The sequence below is a fragment of the Antechinus flavipes genome, chromosome 5 (assembly GCF_016432865.1).
Source record: "Antechinus flavipes isolate AdamAnt ecotype Samford, QLD, Australia chromosome 5, AdamAnt_v2, whole genome shotgun sequence".
Lineage (NCBI taxonomy): Eukaryota > Metazoa > Chordata > Mammalia > Dasyuromorphia > Dasyuridae > Antechinus > Antechinus flavipes.
In genome coordinates, this window is record NC_067402.1 from 162,637,944 (window position 1) to 162,655,037 (window position 17,094).

The 17,094-nt window shown below is 36.2% G+C and overlaps 1 protein-coding gene across 4 annotated transcripts in view; it reads right to left on the bottom strand.

Moving 5' to 3' along the window:
• The window catches only part of OPTN (optineurin), a 39,385-nt gene extending 23,101 nt beyond the window's left edge, over positions 1–16,284 (bottom strand). For 3 of the 4 annotated variants that reach the window (XM_051961424.1, XM_051961423.1, XM_051961422.1), the window contains exons 1-4: positions 16,125–16,284; positions 5,480–5,656; positions 4,650–4,852; positions 1,449–1,628 (exon numbers count right to left, since the gene is read on the bottom strand). In XM_051961424.1, coding sequence (XP_051817384.1) covers positions 1,449–1,628; positions 4,650–4,852; positions 5,480–5,645 — 549 coding nt within the window. In that variant the 5' untranslated portion in view covers positions 5,646–5,656; positions 16,125–16,284. Of the gene's footprint in view, positions 1–1,448; positions 1,629–4,649; positions 4,853–5,479; positions 5,657–10,427; positions 10,614–16,124 lie in introns of those variants that run through there. The other variant, XM_051961421.1, reaches the window with a different exon arrangement.
• Between the last annotated feature and the right edge of the window lie 810 nt (positions 16,285–17,094).

The window sequence follows — 17,094 nt, forward strand, 5'->3', positions numbered from 1 at the left end:
CATATTTAACATGTATGGGACTACCTGCCATCTAGGGGAGGGGGTGGAAGGAAGGAGGGGAAAAGTTGGAACAGAAGATTTTGCAAGGGCCAATATTGAAAAATTATCCATGCATTATATTTTGTCAATAAAAAGCTATTAAAAAATTATTCATGCACAATTTTCAACATTAGCCCTTGCAAAACCCTGTGTTCCACTTTTCCTCCCCTTCCTCCATATCCTCCCCTAGATGGCAAGTAGTCCAATACATATTAAACATGGTAGAAATATGTTAAATCCAATATATGTATACATATTTATATAGTTGTCTTGCCACACAAGAAAAAAGAAGAGAAGCAAAAAAAGATGCAAGCAAACAACAAAGGGAGTGAAAATGCTATGTAGTGAACCACACTCAGTTCTTACAGTCCTTTCTCTGGGTGTAGATGGCTTTCTTCATCACTGAACAATAGGAACTGGTTTGAATCATCTCACTGTTGAAGAGAGCCACGTACATCAGAACTGATTCTCATATAGCATTGTTGTCAAAGTATATAATGATCTCCTGGTTTTGCTCATTTCACTCAGCATTAGTTCATATAAGTCTCTCCAGCCCTCTCTGAAATCATCCTGCTGGTCGTTTCTTACAGAACAATAATATTCCATTTATACTGTAGTTTTTAGTCAGCCATTCTCCAATTGATGGGCATCCAATAATTCAGTTTCCAGTTTCTTGCCCCTACAAAAAGGGCTGTTACATTTTTTCACATGTGGGTCCCTTTCATTCCTTTAAGATCTCTTTGGGATATAATTCCAGTAGAAACACTGCTAGGTCAAAGTTTGATAACTTTTTGAGTATAGTTCCAAACTGCTCTCCAGAATGGTTGGAGCTGTTCACAGTTCCACCAAGAATGTATCAGTGTCCCAGTTTCCCACATCCCCTCCAACATTTATCATTATCTTTTCCTGTCATCTTCACCAATCTGAGAGGCATGTAGTGGTATCTCAAGAGTTGTCTTTGAATCAATTCTCTATATATTTTAGAAACGAGGCCTTTATCAGAACCTTTGAATATAAAAATGTTTCCCCAATTTATTGCTTTCCTTCTAATCTTGTCTGCATTAGTTTTGTTTGTACAAAATTTTTTTAACTTAATATAATCAAAATTATCTATTTTGTGGTCAACAATGCAAATCAGAATAATTTTTAATGTAATGTATTCATTAACATTCTATAATTGAAAATGTTTCTTTGCTCATAATTTAAAAGAAAAACTAATTTTTGTTTTGAAAAGCAACCAACATCTCAAGTATTTTAGGATTTTTTTTTTTAAAGGAATTCCTCACTTCAAGTAGGCAGTACTTAAAATATCTCGTATCACCTGAAAGAGGCATCATTTATCTTCCCATCATCAGAAAGAAAAAGTCACAAGATAATTTATCTGTAACTGGCAGGATTTTATAACTTACAGCCATTCTAATTTCAACAAATGAGTCTTCAGAAGATCCTGTGTTCAACTTGAGCTGTAATTCTGATACAATGCCAAGTAAATCTGCCTTTTCAGCTTGAAGACGAGTCACTTGTGTTTTAAGTTGCTCCATTTCTTGGTCTGTCACTGTCCTGGGAATTCTGGAGTCTCCAGTGATATCCTGAAAATGGCAAGTTATACTATGCAGATTATCAAACAGAACAAAAAACAAGACACTAAATTTGAATGCATTTCAAGCATTAAACTATTTTGCAGGCCATCCTTCAATTTGAAAAAGTACTATAGTACTGTATTGTTTTCAAATATAGGAAGATGGAAACCATTTTATGCTCAGGAAAAAAAAAAAAGACTGACAGTCTAGAGTGACAGAAAAGAAAGAACAATGTATCTAGAATCAGGGGAAGCTGGGTTCAAATCCTAGCTCTGCCACTTACTATATTTGTAACCATGGGTAATTCATTTAACCTCACTGAGCCACAATTTTCTTATTTGTAAAGCAAATAACCCTAAGATTCCTCTCACCTTTAAAATCTATGACATTGGAAATCAACTGGATAAAAGTTATGCTGGAAAACTGAACTTATGGAAATATTCCTAAATTTCAATTCAAATTTTAATTCCAAACCACATATCTGTTATGTATTTCTTTGCTGATACAATGAAAAATTATATAAATTTTGCCTTCAAAAAAATTATAATCTAATCTAGTTCCAGAAAATAAAAGCAGAAGCTGTCATCATATGTAGGCACTAACTCATCACATTGCAAAGACCATTCAATTAGAAAGACCATAGTTTACTATGCCAGTTCTCTCCCTACCCCCAAATTCAATCATTGATATTCTTTCCTGGTAAAGTGCAAGATTACTTGACAGTAAAAAACAAACAGAAAACAACTATCTAAACTTAACCAAAGCAAATCTTTGCATACCAAGGTCCTGCACCAAGTAACAACTAAGGATATATACATGTTGTTTGTTTCAAAATGTTGTAGTTGTCTAACCCATCATGTGTTGTTGTAATATTTCTTTTGCATATTTATGACTTATGTGTATTTTGATCTTGGAATTTAAGTTCTTAAAAGCAAATCCTTTGTAAAATCCTTAAAAGACTATGGAAGCATAATTATAAGGTAGGAACAATTTTATATAACTCCCTAATTCTCTAACCTAGGCTAAAGAGTATGCATTTAGAGATGTAAATACTTAATGATAATTTTAATGTTATTCAGTGAAACAACATGGGGCAATCAAAATCTCAAACTATTAAGGGCCTGAAAGCTTTAATTGAGGTCAAAAGGTTGAAGCAAAGAACAGCAAGATGGAAAGGATTGCCTTACTAATTAATACTTTAAGGGAGTTACTTTATGAAAGAGAAATTTAGGCCAAAGGATGGAGAAAATGGAGCTGGGAAGCAAGGTTTGGAGGAAGAAAAAGATGACAGAAGAAACAAAGATGATACAAGCAGTTACTCTCCTGAGGAAACTAGCACCTCACTACTGAGTCCTCCTTGAAGCTCATTTCAGTTAGCTTCCCATTTTGGAAGAAGCCATGCAGGCCCTAGCTTCTGATCTCAATATCCCTCAATTCAAGGACTCCCTTGAAACTTGTGGGCAACTGCCCAAACAGACTAACTGTTTCTGGAATCTTCCCTCTCAGACTACAATGTGATTGGCTCACAGCAAGCTAAAGCCAACTGTCAGCTCCCTTAAGGCTAAAAGAGAAAGATAAAATTTGTTGTCTTCTAAAACAATATACTCCTGTGTTGTTCATATTCTCCAGGTGAACATGCCATTTCCTCTTCACCTTCCAAAGATGTAGCTCCTGACAAACTCCAGGGAGTAGTAACAAGCCTAAGGGCTGAATTATCAGATGCCCAAATGCACTCTCTGCTGAGTCACTGTCAGGTGTGCTTCAGCGACACTACATGGGGACTTGGTCTTAGTCTGGGGACAGGCTATTTATCCATCAGCTTTTCCATGAGATGCCAGCTCTGCCTCTTTCTGCCTGTGGGATCTCTGAGCATGTCAGGTGACCTCTCTGGGCCTTGTTTCTCTCCTCCATAAAGTGACTTCTAAAGTCCCTTCCAGTACTAAGTGTATGATCCTTATTATCACGTGTAATACTCAAGCTTCCATCCCTTCCTCTGTTCTCTCAACATTCCCTTTTCTTAATTCTCTCCCATTCATTCATTTGCAGCTCCTTCTATATTAGCCCAAAAATAGTAGCTGATCAAATTCATAGTAAAGGCATAAATATAAAAATGAACTCACTTGACCCATTTAATTGATGCTTTATCCCAACTTAGTGCTTTAATCTCTATTGGGAGAAAAATTCTGTTTTGTGTCATGGACTCCTTTGGCAGTGTGAATTCTATGGACTCCTCAGAATAATATTTTTAAATGCATAAAATAAAATTAAATATATAGGATTAACAAGGAAACTAGTTATACTGAAAAAGTTATCTTTTTAAAATATTTGCAGACTTCTCATTAAAAATTAATTTCTCTTTTAGATTTTGGGGGAAAAAAATCTCAGAAAGGAGAATAATCACACATAATCATATATTTAAGAAAACCTAATTTTAAAAATTCTGTCATGTGCTAGATGGAACAGAAAAATGTTTTTTTGTTTCGTTTTCTATTTTAGAGAGATAGCTAGCTATTTCCTAGTTCTCCTGTTCTGTATGTATAATGGTCACCCCTAGGCCCAATCCCAACTGCTGATCTGCAGGAAACTCTGACTGGCTCCATTTCTCACCTGGACTACCTCACCCTTCCTTGGACATGTTAAATTCTGTGAAGATCCCCTTTGAGATCTACTTTAACCTTACTGCAGCTCAGAACTCTAGATCTCAAGCAGTGAATTAGCTTCCTAGAGAGGCTACAAGATCCAAAGGTGTAGGTGTCTGATCATTAAGTCTGGCTTGTTATTGAGAGAGGATACTCACTTGTATACAAGTGTTTAGCAACATTTCCTAAAAGAGATTAAATATGTTTCCCATTATTTTGTTTATACCACAAATTTTCTCAGGAAAACTTTTCTGCATAAACAATACAAAAGTTAATCCCAGCACAACCAGAATTACCAAAAATTTTCGTCTATTAGAATACAGATCAGATTCTGTTACAGTGATTTTTTTAAAATATATAAATTTTTTAGAAATGAATATATTTTGCTTACCTTTAAAGATCTTTCTTTTTTCACTTTAAGGTTTTCAATTTCTGCTTTCAGATTTTCATTTTCATTACTCAAAGATAACAAGCTCTCTTTGACTTCTTTGAACTTCAGCTCAAAACATTGACGCTCTTCCTTTTGTTTTTCTGTCCAGGCTGAGAGCTCTTCAAATCGTCCCTTCATAGTTTGGTTATTTAGCTTCATGGCCTCTGTACACAATTCACAATGAAGGCATCAGTTGACAAGAAGTGAACTAATATAGTGATTTGAAGAGTAAAAGTACCCAATTAAATTTCTCCATAGATAACTTTGTTACCTGGATATAAAAAAATCAACTTAGTTCAATGGATAGCAAGAAAAAGTCTTAATGACTAGGTAAAAAGATAGAACAGGCATTTCAGTTTTTAGAGCTTCAGGCACCCTAAATTATTTAACTCCAATATGAATATATGCTAGTATACAGTAGATAAAGTATTGGTTCAGGAATCCTAGATTCCTAGACCTTTCTAGAAAAGCGATAATACAATGCTTTCTTTCTTTAAAAGGTAGAATTTATTTAGAAGTACCCTCCCTTTAAATATCTTGTTTAAAAATTTTTTGTAAATGTGCTATACATTAATACTCTTGATTCTGACCTATGTGCAAATGTTAAACAATTAGAAGTTTAACTCTGTCAAAAGCCAAATGCTAACACATGGTTATCTCCAGGGAAACAGAGAGAAAGCAGACTATAAAAATATCCAATTCCTAGGCCTTTATAACAGATTATATTTCACAAACTATACAGGGAAATATGAGAAATAAAAATAAACTTAGAGGCCAGTTATCATTTTTACCTTTTAACTGATGGTTCTCAATAAGAAGCTCCTTCATCTGTTTCAGCATCTCCTCTGGAGTGAATGTATCCAGGTCTGGATGAGCCAAATTCTGTGGTCCATTTCCTGTGCTTTTCTTAGAGCAATCCCCATTTTCAGCTGGGTCACTCAGTGATTGGTGGGACATTGTAGCAGCTTCTATAAGACAACCACATTAAAAAATACAGATTCTCTCGGTGATCCTGGCTAAGTCACTTAACCCCAGTTGCCTCAGGGGGAAAAAAATCCAGATTCTTTTCTCCATAAAACAGAAGTGGATAGAAAAGTGAATTAAAAGCCAGAATTCTACAATATAGTGTTTACAAGAAATATGTTTGAAGCAGTGAGATACATATACAGTAAAGTTAAAAAGCTGGAGCAGAATTTATTATGCTTCAGCTGAAGTAAAAAAAGCAGGGGTAGCGATCTTGATCTCAGATTAAGCAAAAACAAAAATAGATCTAATTAAAAGAGATAAGAAAGGAAACTACAACTTGCTGAAGGGTACCATAAATAATAAAATAATAAGAATACCAAACATATATGCAAAGTAGTATAGCATCCAAATTCCTAGGAAAAGTTATGAGGTGCAAGAAGAAATAGATCAACCTCCCTCTATCAAAATTAGATAAATTTAACCACAAAATAAACAAGAAGTTAAGGTGGTAAATAGAATTTTAGAAAAGTTAGGTGTGATAAGACCTTTGGAGAAAACTGAATGGGATAGAAAAGAATATACTTTTTTTCTCAGCACTGCATGACACCTACATAAAAATGAACCATGTATTAGTGAATAAGGTTCTTGATCCAGCCATTTTGTAGAACAGTGCCCAAAGAGCTATCAAATTGTGTATACCTTTTGATCCAGTGCCACTACAGGGTCTATATGCCAAAGAGAGCTTAAAATAGAGGGAAAGGACCCACCTAACATGTGCAAAAAAAGTTTATAGAAACTTTTTGTAGTGGCCAAAAACTGAAGGAACTGAAAATTGTAGAGGACTACAACTCTAAAGAAGTATACTTGAAACAAGGTGTTAACTCAGTGGAATTGACGAGATAATGGTTCTCTAGTTCACATATATCTAGTATGATATAATGATATAATCACTTTAGTTTGATATAATGATATAATCACTCTAGATTGGCTTATACTTGGTATATTATAATGATGTAACTGTAATAGAGTATTTAAGGGCCGAGAGAACTGGGAACAGTCAGACTCAGACTGAGACTGGTTGAAACTGCCAGACTGCTGGAGGAGACTGAATCAGACTGAGATTGGGTCAAACTATGACAGATACAGACTGTGAAGGAGACAATAAAGACTTTGGACTCTAGTCTTGTCCATTCTCGTGGAGACTATCCTGTTGAGACCAAGGCTCTTCCGGAGGACCTCCAGAAAGCTAGCCCAAACATTACAGAAAATTATGAGGATGCCCATCAGTTGAGGAATGACTGAATAAGTTATGGTATGTGAATATAATAAAATAAGATTGTTCTATAAGAAATGATAAGCAGGGTGATTTTAGAAAATCCTGGAAAGGCTTACATGAACTGATGCTGAATGAAGTAAGCAGAACCAGGAAGACACTATCAGTAAGACTGTGTTGACCAATTACGATAGACTTAGTTCTTTTCAGCAATACAGTGATCCAAGACAATTCCAATAAACTTGGGATAGAAAATACCATTTGTATCCAGAGAAAGAACTATGGAGACTGAATGTGGACTAAAGCATAACTATCTTCACCTTAAAAAAAAAAAAAAAAAGTCCTTGTTTTTGTTATTATTGTGGTTTTTCCCTTTTGTTCTGATTTTTCTTTCCCAACATGAATCATTTGGAAATGTTAAAAATTGATTCTACATGTATAACCTATATCAGTTAGCTTGCTGTATTGGGGAGGGAGAGAGAGAGAAATAAATTGGAACTCAAAATCTTACAAAAATGAGTGTTGAAAACCATGTTTATTTGTAATTGGAGATTCCTTTGAAGTTCCTTTGAAGAACTATTTTGAAACTGACTAGATTATAATAACATATTTTTATGTTAGTATTTAGCAAAATATTATGTTATCTATTTGCCTTTTAACTTTGCTAAATACATGTCATGAATAACATAAACACAGTTTTGCATTAAGGAATTAAAGGCCTTATTTATATTTATTAAAAAAAAAAAAAAAACAAGTTCTTCCCCACATTCAAGCACTAGATTATAAAATTCCCCATAAATACACAAAAATTTCAATATTTACTCCTTAACATAAAATATTTTAAAAGGCAGTTATTTTTTCTTCCAAAACTTTCCTTTTTTCATGGTATTTTCACTTCTTCTGAGATCAGAGGGAAAGCCATCTTTACATCCTAAATGGTCTTAAAAATAAAAAATGTTAGTCTTTCTTTTAACAAGTAAATAAAACGTAGTTCCAAACACTGTATATGGGGGGTAAGGTGGGGCAGAGAAAAAAAACAAACACCAGTAGGTTAGAAATAGGAATAGAAATAGAAATAGGAAACAAGTAGCAAATATGAGAAAACTACTGATTTGGTATAGTCATACAACATACAATAATTGTTCACATCTGGATCTTAGTAAACATTACCAAATCAACTTTTACCATTCAGATCCCTAAATTGATGTGCCCCCATTTTATATCTACTTGTGATACTTTAACTTCTTTGGGTTTAAGTTCTAGTTTACTTCTGTAAAGATAGTATTGTATGCCTAAGCCTTCAACAAGTTACAAAATAGAAAAATAGATTTAAAAAATGAAAAAATTTCTCAAGGACAAAATATAGACGTATCAATGGAATTTCCCTAACTTGAAAGTTTTATAGATGGATTGTTTATATATTTTATAAATTTATCAAAGTGGGTGGATGAATATGCTGGAGTTTTCTTTAGCTTTATTTACTAGTCACTTATTCCCTGAGATAAAAACAAAAAAAGCATAAATCTACAAGTCTAAATAGTAAATTGTGGAGCAAATAATTTAAACTGTCTATAACTCAGTTTCTGCATCTTAGACTAGAAATAACAAACATCTCTTTTCATTAAAGTTGTTTCTGAAACCGAGGGCCATCTCAGATGAAATTTATTCCACAAAACATTCCCTGACTTTCTACAAACCATATGCTCAGTCTTTAAGTTTCTCTCTTTAAAAAATAAACCATTTTGTGTTTATTTGAGGGAGTAAGATTGAGTGACTATTAATGAAGCAGACAAATAATTAAGTGGAAAATGATCAAGAACTTTAGCATTTGGTAATATGTGGATGTTTAAATCTATTGCCTTACTGCAAACAGTTAAGTGTAAACTCTACTGCTCCTTGGCCACTCACCCCCTTTCTGAGAAGTTGCCCATTTACTTTTTCCATTGCATCTAAACTATTTCTATATCCTTCCTCCTTTGATGTCAAAAGATTAGAATGGATTTAAGATGTTCAGGAAAAGGCTAGTGAGAAAGTTTTAATACTCATGAAAGCTAGATAAACAACCTCTAAAGCCAAAAAGTAGGAAAAGTACTGGAATGATAGAGTAAAAACAAATGGAAATCTTTTGTGACTGAAAACCAACAGAGGTAGTATTTTCTAAGATTCTTCTCCCTTGAAGGCTGGCTTACTGATTAAAACTTCATATGTGGAGGATCAATCCTCCTATCCCTTTAAGAGTTTTCAATCTCCATTAGTATTCCAGGAAAAAAAATGAAAAAAATTTTAGGAAAATATCTTCCCCTCATTCCTGTATTTGCTCAATCTTCCCACCTGTACATTTGAACTTATTCCTTCTGGGTAAAACTAGATTAAAGCTTAAATTCTTTTTTTTTTTCTCCAATTTTCAAAAACATTTTTATTAAAAGTTTTGAGTTCCAAATTCTATCCTTTCCCTCCTCTCTTCTTCTCCTCCCCCCAAAGTAAGTAATTGGGTGTTATGCATGTACAATTATGTAAAACATTTCCATATTAAGCATTTAAATTTTTTTTAGATTTAACATTTTTTAACTTAATTTTTTTCTCGTTTTTCAGTTTTTTTCTTAAACTTAAATACAAAAAGAAAAATGAATTTCCATGTGCTATGTGTACAACAGAACATAAGAGGAATCAAAATATAAAGCAATAAATTTCCATTTCAAGAAAATTAATATAATAAATCCTACATATTATGTTCAGAGCTGTCTATCTTTTCTTTGCTTCCTAGTAGATTTATTTATTCTCTGCTATGAACTTTTTACTTTATTCTTTTTCCTCCTTTTTTCCCCTCCCCAGGATTACAATTAAGTCTGTCTATCTATCTATCTATCTATCTATATATATATATACATACATATATATATATACATATATATATACACACACACAGACATACAAGAATTTATATATAGATATCTATAATCATATGTTCATCTAGATCTATATATGTAAGACCATATAATGCTTGTTTTTCCTTTTGTTTCTTAGAAAGTGGATAACATCTTTTATAAATCCAAGTCTTTCCATATTTTTCTATCATTTTTATCACAGCAATATTCCAACCTCATATTGTCTAGTTAAAGAATCTAAAAACATTGATAAAATATGGCTGACCCATAGTAATATAGCAATTTTTCTTCTGTTTAATCTATTTTAGCTTTAACTTTCTCTGAGATCATGATTACTACCCTTTCTTTTTTACACACTTGCACTGCTGATCTTTATATTTGTTATATACCTCATTTTTTAGCCCTCCTGACTACTCTGCTTTATTTCTACCCCTATTAGCCCTATTAACCTATTACCACCTAAAATCCCTCTTTTATCCATTCTCCTCACCCTTTCCCCTTGCTCTCCTAATTCTATCTGAATTTAGAAGATTTATTGTGCTTTAATGTTTGCAAAATATTTCACATATATTATCTCATTAGATATTTTTGAAGCAAGTGCTATTATTATCTTACCAAAGAGGAAACAGGACCAGAGATTAAGGGAATTTCCTGGGATGAAGGAAGGAGACAGGTGCTGAACTTTGATGCTCCTAATTCTGAAATTATAGTTAATGGAGGGTTTATCTGCAGTAGGATTTAGAGCTGAAAAGAACCTTAAAAATCACCACCTAGTCCAGAGACTCAAGCTTTTGATGTCCTGGGTTCCTTGGGCCTCTGATGTAGCTCATGAACCTTTCTCAGAATAATGTTTTTAAAATGCCTAAAATAAAATACAAAGGATTACAAAGAAAACCATGCGATACACCTATTAAAATATTTAAACAAGTTCATGGATTTCATATTAAGAGCCCCAGATCTAGACCAATTCCCTCATCTTAAAGACAAGGAAGACAGATGATTTACAAACTAATTCAAAGACTTTGAATACTTAACATGAACACTACATTGATAAAACACTGCACTGATAAAAACTTTCAGATTTTATTAACAGTTCAGATTCATCATTACACGGATCTGCTATCATGCTCTAGCAATATGATAGTGTCGGTTAGCATAATACTAGCTAATAGAGAACTTCAAATATGAATACTTGGTATCTCATTTGGGAAACTGGGAATAAATCTTTACATTTTGAAAGTTTACAGACACAGGAATACCAATTCATGTATACTTCTAATAAAGTTCACCTGTATATACTGTTTTTTTAAAATAATGTTTTATTGACAGAACATATGCATAGGTAATTTTTTACAACACTATCTCTTGCACTCACTTCTGTTCCAACTTTTCCCTTCCTTCCCTCTACTCCCTCCCCTAGATGGCAGGCAGTCTTATACATGTTAAATATGTTATAGTATATCCTAGATACAAGACATGTGTGCAAAATATACATACTGTTTTGAGGTTTATAAAATTATTTTCTTTACAACTTTTTGAGGTAATAGTGAAATATTATCCCCATTTTATAGAAGAAACTGAGAGTGATTTTCTAGAGGCCTTAGAGATGTCAGTACCTATAAGTGAACCTATGTCTCTTGCCTTCAAGTTCACATAATACTTTGTCCATTACAATAGGATCGATTTTGTTAACTAATTCAACTTTAAACTTTCTTTTTTCAGCAAAAATGGTGTTTAAAGGTTAATTTATTCAAGTATATAATTCAAAGATTTCATTGATATGGAGTTAATTAAAACTTCTGGAAGTATTGAAGCAAAATATTTAAAGTTTTTTAAATTCAGAGTCCAACTTCCAACCTATCGCAAAACTACCTTCTATAGTATCCTGAGAAAGTGTCATACAGACTGTGTTTACCTCTAGAGATAATGACTTCATTACCTCTTAAAGCAGATACTGTTTCTATTCCGGGACAGTTCCATCCATTAGCAAGATCTTCATTTTGAGATGAAATCTAACTTTTTGTGATTTCTACAGACTATTCCTATTTTCCTTCTCTAAAACAGAAGTGACAAACCCCTGGAGGTAGAGAACTACAACATTCCCTCAGTGTACTTGGGAAACTGTACTTGGGAAATATTTAACAAAATAAAAATACAATAAAACAGAATACATTTGTTCAATTAACTGAATCTATCACCACTTTTAGAAAAACATTCAAGGCAAATCTGGAGATTAAATATTCATTTAGGAAAAGAACCATTTAATTTTAATTTAATATTATTTTGGTGTAAATATGTGAATTCATCTCAGTAGAGAACTCTAATATGTAGAGCCTCCTTCTCCTGATGCAAATCTTTGTAACTTAATAGTCAGCTACCTCAAGGTTGAAGTGACTTGCCTAAGGTCGCACAGCAGCCTTGAGGCAGTACTTGAATCCAGGTCTCCTTGACTCTAAGGCCAGTCCTCTAATCCATTTTGATCTGATTTCTTATTTTCTCTAAGGTGGGTGCATACAATGAATGACTTAACCATATACTGAAGCATCAAGACAGAGACAGGGTCTAGCTGATGGACCAATAGCTTCAAACTCTACTGGAAATAAGGCTTGAGGTCACACAAATTAGCATTGTCTATTTTCTCTGGCATTTTTGTTTATTTTTGAAAACATTTTCCAATTATATTTAATATATTTATTATATTTTTCTGGCTAAATGGTAAACACTGCCAGAATTTTTTAAAAAATCAAATAAATGTATTCTTATTTCCACTGAGATATAAGGAGAAATTTACATTATTACTTTATTAATTTCAAAAAACCCACTGAGTGCTTAAGGCCACAAATCTGAAATTGGGGGTTGGGGTTGGGGAGGGAAGATAAGGGGAGAGATAGCTAGTATCCATTAGTAGAAATATCCTCTTGAAGGGAGGAAGGGATTGTACAGGGCATGACATAGAAACAAACATCTTCCAAGAAATCAAATTATTGCTTCTTTCTTAAAAAAAAAAAAAATTACAGGGCAGCTAGGTGGTCTGTATAGAACCAGCCCTGAAGTTAGGAGGACCTGAGTTCCAATTTGACCTCAGAAACAACACTTCCTAGCTGTGTGACTCTGGGTAAGTCACTTAACTCCAATTGCCTTGGGGGGAGGGGGAATAACTTGGTAATAAGTTGCCTGTAGAGATGCTATTCCCAATAAAAAGTAAGCTCCTTGAGGGCAAAAACAAACATTTGTTTTTCCTTTTGTTCATGACATCTAGCAAGTGCCTTGAACATATCCAATAAATCAGCTGCTAAGTCTTGTCTATTCTACCACCATGGCTCTCTCATATCTATCCTCTTCTCCACTCAGGTGGTTTTTACTCTAGTTCAGTCTGGACAACTGAAACACCCTCCTCATTTTCCTCCCTGCCTCAAGTTTCTCCTTTTTTCCCTTCACTTCTCAACTTTCACATTAACCCCTGCCTCCAGTAATTTCATTTTTCCTTAAAAGTTACTGAGACCATCGTGGATATCTGGCTAAGTTGAGATAAAGTTACTCCTGATCTTGTGAGTACCAGCCAGGAAGAAAGAGCTTAAGGGGCTCTCTAATGCTTCGCTGACCACAACGAGCAACTTAGACAAGGAAGCAATGCTCAATAAATCTAGTATTAACTGTTGAATGACCTGCAAGTATTTACTTTATTCCAAAATTGAATTTAAACAAATTATCAAGAAATTGGCTTGTGTCAGACCCAGCTTATAATTCGATGTCCTTCCTCTAGTTAGTAGAGAAAAATGTTATTTGCTCAAGAAACTTCAATGCTTCACTAATGCTTCTAGAAATAAATATATTCTTTGGACTTCCTCGAACTTTCCAGATATATATGTATGCATGTATACATATATATATACATATATACATACATATATATATATATATATATATACATATATACATATATATATATATATATATATGTACATGTACATAGAGACATATTTTCCCTCTACAAATTCTATGGTCCAGCCAAACTTGCTTTCTTGCTCTTCTTTACTCAGGACTTTCCATCTCCAGCTTTAAGACTTTTATACAAGTTGACCTCCATCCCTGAAATGTACTAATCCTTCACCTCTGCATCAGAATCATTTCTTTCAAATCTCAGCTCAAATGCCAACCACAGTGATCATAGATTTAGAACTAGAAGGGACCTCAGATTCTATTTACGCTAACTCTCTCATTTTATTTTATTTTATTTTTACATTTTTATCCACATCAGTGGTGTGTTTTTTTTTTAAATAACTTTTTTATTGACAGAGCCCATGCCAGGGTAATTTTTTACATTATCCCTTGCACTCACTTCTGTTCCAATTTTTCCCCTCCTCCTTCCCTCTCCCCCTATCCCCCAGATGGCAAGCGCTCCTTTACATGTTAAATAGGTTGCAGTATATCCTAGATACAATATATGTGTGCAGAATCGAACAGTTCTCTTGTTGCGCAGGGAGAATTGGATTCAGAAGGTATAAATATAACTCTCTCATTTTAGAAATGAGAAAACAGGTCTAAAGAGGTTAAAGAACTTGCCAAAGATCAGAAAGTAGCCAGGATTCCAAAGAGGTTTCCTAACTCCAAATTGAACTGTCTTTCCATCTCACCATATGCTTATCTTCTAATTTCATCAACATTCTATGGTAGGCAATAGATATTCCTCACACTCTCTCCCTTATCTTAAATTTAACTTATATATATGTATTTATTTTCAATATATATGCAAAAAAATATATCAAGTGTTCCAAAAGCTTGATTTTTGGAAAATCTTGTGTGTATACATGTATACACATGTACATATATATGTGGGAGTGATCTATAGAGAGATAGATGGATAGACAAAATAGATGGATAGACAAACTGATAGAAAGATAGCTAGTCTCTAAGTGACATGAGGTATTTCTATATTCTCAAAGGGTTCCAGAGGAGTACTTTTTTGTTGTTGTTTGGTAAAAGTACCACACACACATGCATGTGCATCTTATGTTCTGGTATAGAATGCCAGCTCGTTTCAGTATTTGTTCTTGGTATTCCCAGCACACAACACAGTGTCTAGCACATTAATAAATGCCTGAATATTTTTCTATTTAAGTGGATTCACTTAATTGGTGATAAATTGTTTAACTTGTGGCCTTAAAAGGAAATTCTTTTATTTTGATTTTTACCAAAAGTGGCCTCTGCAAGAAAAACACCAAAGAATCTTCATAGGACAAACTGAATACCATCATTGTTTTCTAAGATGCAAATTTTTTTTAAAGTCATTTGTTTATTCAGACTCATGACAGCAGTCTGGTCCTGACCATCCCCATCAGAACTTTCTAGTACAATCCAAACTGAACAGTGACTTGCAGAACGGCCCGTAGTTTTAGCTTTCCTCCTCACTCAACCCCAGGGTCTCAGTTCATCCAAAGCCGCAGCACGTTAGCTTTAAACAGCTTAGTACTCAGATGCTGATGACACTTTTAATACGGCAGGTTTTACGCACTTGACCTTACAGACATCAGGGAGAGGTCCACAGAATGGCCTCTTTACATTTTGGGCGGAGTGAGTGCCCTTCCTACTCCTCTCTCTTCCCGATCTTCGGTGACAGTCCTCTACTACGTCTCTCCTTAGCTCCGGTGCTTTGCTTTCCCTCCCCCTTTCTGAAAAGTCACATCCCACGGCTGGGGGAGCTCCCTCTCCCGGGCGCACATCTTTATATGCAGGGGCTTCCACCCCGGAGCAGTTTCTCGGTCCAGCCAAAGCGTCCCCGTGAGTTCATACAGTCCTGTGGGGCTACCCCGACGGCCCCCAGCATGACCGCGGGCGGGGCCTTGTCCCCTCCCACCTCCTGGCCCGCCCGGATAGGTTCCAGGCACCAAGTGGCCGGGCCACTCAGTCCCCAGCCACCGAGAGCGGGCGCAGGGGCCCCTCTACCACCCAGGGGCCGAGGCAGGGCCGCTAGCTCCACGCTCCGGGAGGGGCCTCCATCGGAGCCAGCACCTGTCCCGCCCCTCGGCTTTCGTTTTCCAGAAATTTTGGGTTGTCTGAGCGTACAGGTCACCTAAGGTCATCCCTCCCAAGACAGTAGAGGACTCTGAAATAGCAAATGAAATGACAAGGCCAAGGTCACGACGTAGAAAGCGGCGGGCAAGAGATTTGAACCCTAAACCTTGGACAGAGTTCCATGCTCTCCCCGAGGCTCCTCGCCGCGGCCCTCTGCACTCGCGGCGCCGGATGCGGACAGCCCCAACCAGGTCCTCCTTTCGGGCGTGTACGGGTGGCCCAGCCCCTCTCTCGACTTACCGGCGCGGTAGCAGTCAGTCGTGCAGATCGGCCGGGTCACAGCTTCCTCGGCTCCATTCCAGGATGCCAGGGGGTAGGAGCCGGCCAAAAATACAGCTCACCGGGCCCGCAGCTGGCCAGGCAGCGGGGGAGGACCCGAGAGCTAGAGGAGTAGCGTCTGTTGTGAAGCTCCTGGCCCCGCCCCGAGCCGCTCAGCTGACCGGCCGGAGCCCGCCCCCGCCCCGCCAGGGGAATTTCCCCGGCTCTTCCCACAATCGCCTCCGCCCTCTCTTCTTCTACACTGCTCTTGAGCTCTTGCCCTTCGGCTCCCATTGCCCGCAGCTGCGCTGAGCCACGTGCCCGCGGAGTGCAGCCCAGAGGCCCCGCCCTCTCCGCCCCGCTCCGGGGTGGTCACGCCTCTCTTCGGTGCGTCATTTCCCTCCTTCCTCTCCCTATTGCCGATTCATTCTTGGTTTCCTGACGCGGCTCCGGGATTCCTCAGGTCTTCCCCAGCCTGAGTGAGGGTCCGTGTGGCCCATGGGAAGAGCCAGCGGGAGTCGCTCTATGCTGAAAAAAGATCCAGCTCCTGCAGAGTATATAAGTCAAAGGGAACCCAAGAACTAGAAATCCTTCTAGACCACCTTTCCCCAAGGAAGATCCCCCTGCAAATCTGACCTTGTTCACGCATACATGCATATGCATGTTATGTACATACGTGACTTCTGATCTGGGATCCTATTTGAATAAATATATGATCTCATCATTAATAATCCATTGTGTAATGACAGTATACCAGAAGCTTAAAACAGTCCCTCTATTGAATTTTGCTCACAGTATTTTGATATTTTTGTTTTTATTTTTTTTTCATTTATTATTTATTTATTTTTCCTCTTTCCCACTTCCCTGCATGGTCCCCCTCAATTCCCACGCCTACCCTCAATCTCCCTCCTCCCCAGCAAAATTAGAGTCACTAGTAGCAAATACACAAAAA